This window comes from Limanda limanda, chromosome 3 (genome assembly GCF_963576545.1).
Source record: "Limanda limanda chromosome 3, fLimLim1.1, whole genome shotgun sequence".
Taxonomy (NCBI): domain Eukaryota; kingdom Metazoa; phylum Chordata; class Actinopteri; order Pleuronectiformes; family Pleuronectidae; genus Limanda; species Limanda limanda.
This window is the reverse complement of record NC_083638.1, coordinates 23,118,544-23,131,311: the sequence shown is the minus strand read 5'-3', so window position 1 is coordinate 23,131,311 and position 12,768 is coordinate 23,118,544. Positions and strand designations below refer to the sequence as shown.

The 12,768-nt window shown below is 37.6% G+C and overlaps 1 protein-coding gene across 1 annotated transcript in view; it reads right to left on the bottom strand.

Moving 5' to 3' along the window:
* Positions 1-12,768, bottom strand: part of galnt18b (UDP-N-acetyl-alpha-D-galactosamine:polypeptide N-acetylgalactosaminyltransferase 18b) — a 95,410-nt gene that overhangs the window by 43,255 nt on the left and 39,387 nt on the right. The window contains exon 3 of the mRNA XM_061068815.1: positions 1,313-1,479. Coding sequence (XP_060924798.1) covers positions 1,313-1,479 — 167 coding nt within the window. The remainder of the gene's footprint in view (positions 1-1,312; positions 1,480-12,768) is intronic.

Here is a 12,768-nt window from a genome sequence, read left to right as displayed (position 1 = left end):
TGCAGAGTTTATAAGGTTTATACATTTTTCAAAACCTGAATTCTTTTTTTCCGAAGGATCTTGACCAGGGGTGGGGAAACTTTTTCCTGTTAAGGGCCATTTCCATTTTTATAACGTCATTCAAGAGACATACTAAAGTACTGAAAACATAAATCACACTAAATTCTGCTTCTCTTTGGTAAAGTGGCTGATGTCAGATGGCAGTAATCATGATGCTACTCGCAGATTTTTGCCATAAAACAACTTTCTCCAACAAATCCTCACCCCTGGTTGAGCAGTACCACACATGTCTTCAGAGATCACATCAAATACATCATGTCCCTCCCTCAGCAATATATGTAATGCACAATAGTGGTTAGCTGGGTGAAATCTTTATTTTTTTTTCTTACAATTTCTTAAAATTTCCTGAAATCTGAACCATTTGTTTTTTCTTGTTTTTCAGACAGTTGCCATGATGCTTGCGGTGCAGCTATAAAACATTGAGGCTGACATGTGAGTTTAATTTATCCTGAATCTGTCCTGCAAGCTTAAAGCCAGATGGGACTACCATCTAGGACATGCTTGTCTACTATTCTATTGTCTTTTATTAAAGAAAAAAATATCGCTGTCACAGGAATTAGTTTTGTGTATCTGTGTTTCTCTTTTTATATTCATGAAATGTGCTATGGGCCACATATGACCCAGTAGCTGGACGTTCCCCACCCCTCACGCAAACAAAAGCAGACTTTCTATTTTCAACATGTCAGTTTTACAGCTGAGATTAAACACTGAAGGTAGCTCCATGAGTTGGAAACTCTGACAAGCAGAGACAAGGGTAGTCTTCCAGTGAGGCTGCAGAGGTTGCTTACGGTTGCCACATAATACTGACAGTTTTTATATGGACTATTTTTTCCGTAGAAAGTGGTTCCAGTGAAATGTTGTTTGAGACATAGTATTGTATTGTTGAGACATTAATACAATACTATGTTCTCAAATTACATCTAACTATCTAAGTGGCTAGATAGCAGAATGGAAAAGCAACATTTTCATATTTTTGTATTTCTATATTTAGATATTGGTTGATTTGGGTGAAGTGACCCTTTCAATGAATTTAAGAGACATACATTTGTACACCCATCTTGAAAAAGATAATCACACTGGTTTATTCACTTTTACACTTTCACTACCTTGCAAACACTTTAAATAAAGAGTACATTTCTTATTATACTGCCACATAAACTGTGCATTTAAACAAACCAAAATAACTCATGCGCATTGTGCCATAAATGAACACAGGAATTTAACTGCTGTATTATAAAATGGTGCTGCTTACCGTTACTGCTGTTGTCATCCACCAGGATGATCTCTTTGAGAAGATGGGAAGGCGTCCTGTTGATAGCAGAGTGAATGGACCGCAGGAGGACAGACAAGGCTTCGTTCACAAAAATGAACACTATGCTCACTTGAGGAAGGTTTAAAGGATAAGTGAGGTTTCTGCACCTGTGAACGACAAACAACAAATTTGTGGTGAGGCGACGTTTAGAGCTGCATCTCGTCTAAAAGTATTCACAGATCAAATTGACGTTGATCCAGAGAAAGTAGGGCAATGTCAGCTTTTCATGCCAACCCAGGTACTGGGCAGATGAGAACAGGACCCCTTTTTCATAGATGGGATAAATCGAGAAATCAAGAAATAAAATAATTGTGCTACTGCAATAGTTGTGGGGGAGTAAATGAATGATTGTTTGGTCAGGCCCTTTCAAGATATTGTTTCTTGCTACATGCTGACATTTTCATTTTTTTTTTTATATTCTTTTTATTGGTTTTTAACCATTTTATAGAACAAACATTAGAAAAACAGAACAGACAACAAAACAAACAGAACAACAACAAAAATCCCACCCCAAACTAACAATGAGCACTGCAGTATATATCCTTACACACATATATACATATATTTATATGCACACATACACATACCCATACATACATACATACATACATACATACATACATACATACATACATACACATATATATATATATATATATATATACACACACATACATACATACATACATACATACACACATACATCCGTGTATACACAAACATACATACATACACAATCAGCAGGATGACAGGAGATAGACAAGGGAATAGCGTATATAAAATAAAAAGAATGAAACAAATAAAATAAAAGAGCAGTTAGTCCTCCCCTTCCAGAAAAAGAATATGAGTTATGGCTTTTGTAAGAATGAATGCACCGGTTCCCAGATCTTCCAAAACCTGACTGATTTGTGATTGAGGTCGTGGGTCAACTTCTCAATGGGGAAAAGAGCAGAAATCTGCGATATCCACATGTCGACTGTAGGGACCTGAGGGGTTGACCACCTCAGCAAAATACATTTTTTAGCCAAAAATAAAAGAATTATCAACAAAGAATTAGTGTCCGCATCAAAGAGATTGTCTGGGGTATGACTGAGGAGACAGAAAGAGGAAGTCAGCAAGAATATTTTACCCGTGACCTCCTGAATTACAGAGTGTACCCCCTTCCAGAAAGTCTGTATAAGGTCGCATGACCAAAACAAGTGAATAAATGTACCTTTATGTACTTTACATTTATAACAAAGGTTAGAGGTGTCAGGGAACATTCTCTGGAGGCGAACAGGTGTGTAATAGGTTCTAAAAAAAAATTTAAAGTTCTGTTCATGTATGGAGATTGAGGTACATTTGGGGAAAACCCCACTACAGATCTTGTCCCAGTCTATAGGGTTAAACGTCACCTCCAGGTCGCGCTCCCATACCGGCTTCAAAGAGTCATAACCTGAAGATTCAAAATAAAAAAGTGAAACATAAATCTTTGATATCAGTTTTTTGGGAGACTTAGCCAGAATTATTGTGTTTTCCAACTCTGACAGTCCCATGCGAATCTTGCCTGTCCTCAGAAGGGACCCTATGAAGTGACGAATTTGGAGATACTTATAAAAGTCTTTGTGAGGAATATTAAAATCAGCCCTGATTTGCTCAAATGGTTTAACAGAGTCGGAGTCCAACAGGTCCATAAAGTTAGATAGGCCCTTAGATGCCCACTCCATCAGACCAATACTCCTAATCTGTGCTGGTAAATCTGGATTCAGAGCCAGGGGAGATCGGAGAGAGAGGACAGGAGGGATATTCTGGTATTTCCTCACGTCTCGCCAGACTAGTAGTGTGTTATAAACAATTATGTTATTCTTGAGATGATTTAAATGATCTATATTATTGATGAATGGAAGGGAAGTAAGTTTTCTGGGATAACAAGATTGAGATTCAAGACCCAACCATAAGGAATCTTTCCTATTCAAAAACCACTCTGACATCATTTTAAGTTGTGCTGACCAATAGTATAGTTGTAGAGAAGGCAATGACAAGCCTCCGAGATCCTTTGGCTTAGTAAGAGTAGAGAACTTAACTCTTGGATGTTTATCGTTCCAGATATAGCGAGATACATGAGAATTCAGAGACTTAAAAAATGCAGAGGTCAGATAGCACGGGAGATTTTGAAATAAATAGTTCAATCGAGGAAGAATATTCATTTTTATAGTGTTGATTCTCCCGAGGAAAGAAGTTGGTATCGAGGCCCATTTTGTCAGATCGTTCTTAACCCTTTGAATTAGAGGTGAGTAATTAGTTTCAAACAGATTATTTAAATCAGGGGTGACAAAGATACCTAAATATTTAAAACCCCTCCTGGACACTTGGAAAGGAGATTGTATAGACATATCCTGGGGGATATCAAAGGGTGTAACAACCGACTTCCCCAGGTTAATCTTATAACCCGACAGGGCACTGAATGTGGCTATAGATTTCAAAACTGCCGGAATTGATTTCTCAGGTTTATAAATATATAAAAGGACATCATCTGCAAATAAGGAAATAATGTGGTTTTCCTCACCCACCCCAATCCCAAATATATCAGGGTTAGTTCTGATGGCCTCGGCCAGAGGTTCAATAAACAGTATAAACAGTAAAGGTGACAGGGGGCACCCCTGTCTGCAACCCCTGCGCACCGGGAAGCCATCAGACATCAAACCATTTGTATTAACTGTGGTTTGTAATGGAAAAATTATTACATATCATGACACAACAAGCAATTATCAATTCTGGATGTTTAATTCAAACCGTCTGCGGACGGTTTACAAAGGTCAAGTCACGACAACAGACTTGACCTCAATGGCACAGAGCTCAAACATCACGGTGACAGATATGAGGGCAATGGCAATGAGCTCTCAAAAGTACACTCCATTTATACAATCAGATCCCTCCTCTCCACAGTAAAATACATTTGTCCAATCAGCTTCTCTCCATGTCGTTTACAGGAAGACCAGACATTGGTCTCTGGCGGTCTCTTTGAAGTTTGAACAAGATGCTAAACGCATCTTGTTCCAGACCCTGTGAGTTTCTCAGAGATCTCCTGTCTCTGCAGGTCACACCTATTAGCCTTTGAAGCTCCATGCTGCAGAAGACTTAATTGGCCCCTGTTGAGAAACCTTTTGTTCACACTAGACTGAGAAGGCCACGTCTATAAGGCCCTTCAAGAGTATTATGCATAGTGTTAACTTGAGCTAAACTCTGACTATGAGTCTTAAACACAGAAATACATCTTTCAGTAAACTTCTTTCTATATAAATGTAATCTGTTACATTTGAACATGTCTAAATACAAAATTCCCATCACAATTCCTCCCTTTTTATCAATCTGGGATCAACATCTTTATAACATCTCATCATTTAGATTGGGAATTTTCCAGGATATGTGAATTAAAGAAGTAACACTAGTCTTAGTGCAAAAACAATACAACAGAGTTACACAATTGAAAATGATCAGTTTCTACAAACTTCAATAACGTATTTTACAATTATTAAAATGATGTGCATCATATTATCAAAATGTTCACTGTGTTGGTGCCACACTTCGTCCTGATCGTGTGTCGAACACCTCCTTGTTGAAGAACATCTTGTTTCAGAGACATCTTGTATGCTCTGACTTTGATGATCAGAAATTTGATGTTGTTCCTGCCAAGCATTCGTGAGCAGGGAAACCATCTCTTTTCCCTTGAATGCTTCTCAGTCGTATAATCATGTGTTGCTGATCTCCTGTTGGTGCGGTTGTGTTCAGCGTGTAGCTCTTCAAATGTGTTGACTCTCCTTGCAACACCTAAAAATTTCAGACTGAAGCTCACACACACTGGCACAAAGCACTTCCCGTCCTGTAGATCCACCCCTGGCTCTGGAAATCCTCCTGCGTTGGCCCTCATCTCCAGGTTGACCTCTGCGACCTTCCTGTCATCTGTGTTGAGAGGCATTTGGCTTGCACTCGTTCCATCCGCACGTCCTTAAGCACAATCCAGTCTCCTGGTTTCAGGTCACGCAGTCCTCTCTCCATGGATTTAGATAGAATCTCCTCGTCTGCCTGTGGATTTTAAAGAGTACAGGAAACAGTTTAAAACAATATCTACCAGTTTGTTTTTCAATGTGTTTTTCAATGTGTTTGCTATGTTTGTTTTTTACTTCCTTCTCTCTCCACTATACCATCCCTGGCGGGATGTGGCATGATGTTGCCTTGTGTTGATACTCATACTCACCAGTATCCATAATGCTATACTTATGAATATGTTACCCTTGTCAGCGGACATCCTTTTGAAATCTTCCATCATGGAATGAGTTCTCCGAACAGTATCTGTTTCACCGCTGGAGAATCCTGTTTAGATGTTTGGGAAACACTTCTGCTTGCATAGAAATCATGTCATAAAACAAAACAGTATTTATTTATTTCCCTAACCTACTTTATTTAACTTAATCTTTATTAAACCTCTCTATAAATGATTAAACCGTTTGTTTTGAGGTGGATGTCAATCTTGTAGAATCTGGATGTCCTTATTTTATTTGTAACTCAAATTACATAACTCTGTTAAAAAAGTTTTATTGAATATTATTTAGAGTGTTTCTTGTGTACACCCAATAACCCAATTCATCTATATCCAGCATATGTTACTCCTCTCTCTTGACACACTGACTCCAGTCATGTGTCAATCCAACCTAATGAGAAAACATACACAGGTTGAACAAAATCATCCATATCCCACATCAAAAGTCCATCGACCACCAAACAAAACACAGTCTATCAAGACTACGTAATTCCTAAACTAATGAACCCAAATCTGCATTCTAAAAAAAATTTAGTTCGATGTAGTCTTGCTAACCGCTCCTGTAACCCACATTAAATGTCAGTGTTAAGAATCATTCAAATGCCTTCCATGTCCTCTACAGACTGCATACTGTTTGCAACCAGTAACACAGTCAAGGTAAGACAATGGTGTGAAGTCAATCTCATGAATTTCTTCTTCAGCCCAAATCACATGCAGAACCCCCATGCAAACAAGCTATCAGTGTAAATCTTGACACTCTCGCCACTAGCATATTTGCATCTCTTTGGTCCATGCATGTAATGATGGGGACGGTTTTCCTTTGTTTCAAACAGAGTCGTAAAACCCCTCTGTCATTCGTTATCACACTGTGATGCTGAAAACCTGTCATCAAACACTTCAGTTTCACAGTAATCAGCTGTTAACCATTTAAATCTGCTCTACTGATAAAGTTAAGAGTTTCCTAGTTAAAAACTTTCTATTTGTAAATAGTAATGTCTATCATCCAAAACAATACTGTATCATAGCTGAACCTCCTAGCTGTTGAAAAGTGAACGTTATTTTCTCCAGCAAATATCATTGTTACAGCATATGACACTAGTAAAGTCTTATTTCAAAGTATCACACATATCACATTATTCTGTTCTCTCAGAAGCTGCCATTGCTCTGAGACTTGCTTGAAACTTTGCATCTGTTGCTTTTCCCCTAAAGGAAAAAGTTTTTCTGTTTAAACAAAAGATTACTCATATTCCACAAGAAGATTTCAGATATTCTTTTCTATTGCGTCTGCTCTTCTGATCAGACCAAAATCATATATGTGTCCGTTTCACAAACATGATAGTACCTGTTATCAACTCAGAAAAATCAATAATGTTTACAACAAAACTAAAAATGTCATTCAATTACATCAAAGAAATACATTTTCATGCAGAAATGTGTTCAGAAACCCCAATGTGATTTAGCATGAAAGAAAATCGTTTGCGATTAACTTTAAACCTTCCTTTTAAAATCTTTTAATTTGATTAAATGTATTTTCTTTTCTTATAGCCAATGTATCTATCAAAAACTACTGAGACAACACCGTATTTACTATTGTAAATGCAACCAAACTTATTTTATCCTTAATTTACTTACTATATAACCTTTTAAACTAAATTTGTCTTACCAAGTGTTTAGATAAATCTAAGTAAATACCATTTGTGCTCTAATTTGATCTCTCCCCTTGCTCTTTGCAAGAGGATGTTAATTTAGAGGTGAGAAATTTGTCTCGGATCATCCATTGATACGCTTGTGTCAGATCCCCCTTTCTCGTTTAAATAAATGCAGATGTTATTCAACTCTGTCTTCCACTACTGCCCTGCTGTTTTAAAATTTAGCATACTATTCTATCTTCCCCCTAAATTTTACCCAGCAGTAAAGTGACAACAGAGATAAATGTTTGTCTTGCATTTAGCCTCTAACCACATTATTAAACCCCAATGATAAAAATGGATCTATCTACAACTTTTGCATATGTTTTTCTATCATTATGAGCTATATAACATTCATTCTAAAAGTAATATCACACTATTCACACATATTTACTGGTGCTTTTAGTTCCTGAACCTAAAAATAGATTTAATTTGTGTGTTTTTAGCAATTAGTTTTATTGATTTCTACTTTAACTATAATAATGTTAACCATATGCTTTATGTGTAACATTAATTCACATGGTGTCTGCAGCTGTGTTCTTACGATATGAAGTTTTGTTGAACTTCTCTCTCTCCATCATGGTCTGCTCTTGATGGCTGCTCTGTCTCCATGATCTCCCTCTCAGTGGAAATGTATCCAGATCAGAACCTATTTGGAGAGACTGATACCTGGAGATTATTTCGGTTACTTCCTTCTGTATACTGTCTCTTATGTTGACTTCAGTCAACCAACACTCAAATGCTCTCCAGTCTGGCACAAATAGCTCCACATCTCTCCCTCTTGTTGCTTCTTTGCTTCGTTCTTGTTCAATGAGCAATTTGATCTTAAGTTGCTTCAACTGATTTAAAGTTATGTTCCCTGTGTTTGGAAAATCATAGTTTTTTACCCACAAGCCAAACTGTGTAACACTATAATGACCATACTTCAGAACCATATCTTGAACTGTAGGAGAAGAAATCTGTGGTAAATTCATCTCTGTAATGGTTGTTTATCAATTTAAACTCTGATTTATTCAGTAGAATACGAATCTTTTGGGAATTTAAGTTCTACTGATATGGAAAAGACCCTAATGTTTCAGAATTAATTTCTAAAGCCAATTATTTTCCTATTTCTTAAAAAACGTCTATTTTCAAATTCGTTTTAAGATTGATCTGAATCTTTTTCTCTTTCTTTTGATATAAGCCTTTAAAACTTACACATATATCCCAAATATGATTGAAATTATACTCACCTTATTCCAGTGTTGAGAATTCCAAGAAATCCTCTCTCACTCACTCCTCACTTTTTCTTTTTCAGCTGTAATTCTCAGATTAGTCTCATCAAATCATGCATGTTACTTGTATCAAATCATCAACATTTGTGTAACGTTGATAGTAACCTTTCACCTTCAAAACACTTTTTAAGAGACAATGAGAAAAACCCCTTCAGTTATAATATTGCCACTGTAATCACCTCTTGTAATTACTAAGTTTTAATTTTAATTCCTCTAATACAATTCTAAAACTCTGCATGAATCAAATCGCCTTAGAGAAAACTTAATTTCACATTTCTCTTAAACAAGACACATGCAGGTATAAAATGTATGGGAATTTATCAGATTTTTCAACAGATAGCTATGCTGAGACGATACAGACCTGGCCTAGGTCTCTCTGTCACAGCTTTTCCTCCATTTCAAAATAATAATACTATTATATATTTATATTCTACTCTTCTGCTTGTTTACAATAACTATGAGCATGCCGCAGCGCCCAATATTAAAGTAATTTAGCATTAAACTCTTTCGCTAAACCCTGTTTAACATTTTGATCTTTTTTTGAAAAGAATCTTAACCTATTAAGCTTATTGTGAATCCTATACCGGTCTCTAAGACCTCCTTAGTATATACACGTCTGTAACTCACTTCCCTGAATGAGTGAATTTCTTTGGACCTTTTTCCTTAAAAGATCTAAAAACAAGAATTATACTTTACCAGAATGAAACTGCCTGCTTGTCCCAGTCGGTTCTTTAGCCCACCTCAGTGAGCACTCCGGATTCTCAGAACATCAGGCCCACTGAAATAATAAAGGTTTAGTTCCAAACGTACTGCCCCGGCGCAATTACCTACCCTCAGCACCGAGAGCCAGAGTCGCTCACGTGGATGTCACTGCCAACAACAGCCAAATGTAATGGAAAAATTATTACATATCATGACACAACAAGCAATTATCAATTCTGGATGTTTAATTCAAACCGTCTGCGGACGGTTTACAAAGGTCAAGTCACGACAACAGACTTGACCTCAATGGCACAGAGCTCAAACATCACGGTGACAGATATGAGGGCAATGGCAATGAGCTCTCAAAAGTACACTCCATTTATACAATCAGATCCCTCCTCTCCACAGTAAAATACATTTGTCCAATCAGCTTCTCTCCATGTCGTTTACAGGAAGACCAGACATTGGTCTCTGGCGGTCTCTTTGAAGTTTGAACAAGATGCTAAACGCATCTTGTTCCAGACCCTGTGAGTTTCTCAGAGATCTCCTGTCTCTGCAGGTCACACCTATTAGCCTTTGAAGCTCCATGCTGCAGAAGACTTAATTGGCCCCTGTTGAGAAACCTTTTGTTCACACTAGACTGAGAAGGCCACGTCTATAAGGCCCTTCAAGAGTATTATGCATAGTGTTAACTTGAGCTAAACTCTGACTATGAGTCTTAAACACAGAAATACATCTTTCAGTAAACTTCTTTCTATATAAATGTAATCTGTTACATTTGAACATGTCTAAATACAAAATTCCCATCACAGGTTATTGGGTCTGTATAGAAGGTTTTAATCATGTTAATGAAATTAGAGCCCAGGCCGAATTTTGCTAACACCGGAAACAGAAAAGACCATTCAACCCGGTCGAAAGCCTTTTCGGCATCAAGGGAGACTATAAGTGCTGGATTTTTGTGTGCGTTAAGATATTGAACAATATTAAGAACGCGACGTACATTGTCTGTGCCATATCTTGATTTTACAAACCCCGCTTGATCTGGGTTTATTATTTTCGGAAGGATGTTTTCCAATCTCCGAGCCAGTACCTTTGCCATAATTTTGTAGTCCGCATTGAGGAGACTAATAGGCCTAAATGATGAACAATCTAAAGGGTTTTTATCTTTTTTTAGAAGTAAACTAATGGAAGCGTATCTCCAGGAGGGGGGCATGCCATCTCTCAAGATACCATTAACGGCAGGCATAAAAATTGTGCGGATCTCTGGCCAGAATTTCTTAAAAAATTCCAGTGGAAACCCGTCGGGGCCTGGACACTTCCCATTTGGCATAGACTGAATTGCAGCCCAGACCTCCTCTGGAGTGAATGCAGCGTCTAGGCTGTAGCGATCCTCCTCCGCAATAGTAGGTAAAGGGACATTGTTCAAATATGAAGCAATGTCAGCCTCGTCAGCCTTATCTGTACTATACAGGGATTTATAAAAATCCCGGAAAGTACTATTGACAATCGTTGGATCATGTGTGACATCCCCATTCTGTGTTCTTATCATTAATTGAGCGATCATTATTTTGATTTTTCAGTTGGTGGGCAAGCAGGCGACTGGACTTATTGCCAAATTCATAATATTTCTGTTTAGTGTAAAGTAACAGTTTCTGAACATGGCGAGTATGATCCAAGTTAAGTGCAGTCTTAACAGCGACTAGCGCCTTTAAGTTTGCTAGAGTAGGTGACTGTTTATGTATCTGCTCCAGCCTAGTCAATTCTTTTTCAAGATTCTTTCTGTTTTCCTCTAAAACCTTTTTCTGATGAGAGCTGTAGGATATAAGGTAACCACGTAAAGTGGCTTTAGCTGCATCCCAAATCGTGGCAGAGGACACTGGAGAGCTTTTATTGTCGAGCCAGAATTGTGATAAGTTGTTCCGTACAAAAACGCAAAAAGAGTCACTATTTAAAAATGACGAATTGAATCTCCAAATGGGAGTTCTAGGAATGTTAAATAATGGGTTAATGCATAGATGTACCGGAGCGTGGTCTGATAAGACAATAGAATCTATACAGCAAGTCTGGACAGAGTGTAAAAAGTCTTTGGGAATAAAAAAATAGTCTAGTCTAGAATACGAGTTATGGGGATTTGAATAAAACGTGTAGTCTCTCCTTTTAGGATTTAAATGTCGCCATATATCTATCAATCCGGTATCTGTGCATAAGTTTTTAAGGACAGCAGATGCTCTCGGGTTAGACTTGTTTGCAGGAGAGGATTTATCCAGAGAGATGTTCATTATACAATTCAAATCGCCGGCTAGGAAGCCCAAGCCCTTGCAGTGATGGTTAAACATCAAAATCATTTGCGACATAAACTGGGGTGAATCAATATTTGGTGCATAAATATTGAGAATAGTTATATGTTGTCCAAGAATCGAACCCTTAATCAAAATAAATCTCCCCTCTGAGTCCTTTTCTTCATGTTCCAAGATGAAGGGAAGGTTCTTATTTATAAGAATGGCTGTACCTTTTTTATTCTGTGAATGGGAGGAAAAGTAAACTTTGCCTACCCAGTCCCTCTTAAGTTTCAAATGTTCTGTATCAGATAGCCTGGTTTCCTGAAGTAATGCTATATCACATTTTTGTTTTTTCAAATATGTTAAAATCTTCTTCCTTTTAATTACATGGCCCAGACCCTGGACATTCCAAGTTATAAGTTTAAGTGAACTAGACATGAGAGCCGCAAAGCCAGAAAGTGATTAAATAGCAGGTGCTGAGTGCGGGGGAATGAGTCAAAATGCAGGCAGTTGTATGAGAAAATAAACCTAGACTCCAATCATCCAACAAAAGGAAAATGAAACAAGAAAAATATAAACAGCAGCGCTTACCCTCCCCTATCCTGTCCCCGAACGACAGGAATAAACTACCCCAAATTAAGTCACTGGGCATACTAAGCCTAGTCTAAATCCTAGTTTAGCAGGTAGATCACAGTAACAACTAGGACACCAAAAACATTATCCACACCCCAGGCTGAATAATATACAGCACTATGAGGAACCCCCGAGTAATGGGTTTCCAAGTTTTGCCTGGACCACAACATTAGTGCAAAGTGTTCTTTGAATACAGACTACACACAGAGCTGATACGATAAAGATATATGAATTAACAAAACTAAATTAAAAGTGCAAGTGCTGTATTTGTAGCAAAAAGAGAAAAAAAAGGGGAAAAAAGCACTGCAGTAGAGTATGAAATCACTCTAAGTATAATACAAAATGAGAGTAAAATAAAAACACCTTATTCCCAAGGGAAAAAACTACGAGTCGATCAATCAGCTCCGTTGATATTAAACTATTCTCACAAAGTTCATGTGGTGGTCACAGAAAAATACACAATGTTCAGCGGGGGCTCCGTGTGCATGTAAAGTCTGTTCTTTTCCATTGTAACTGGTAACAA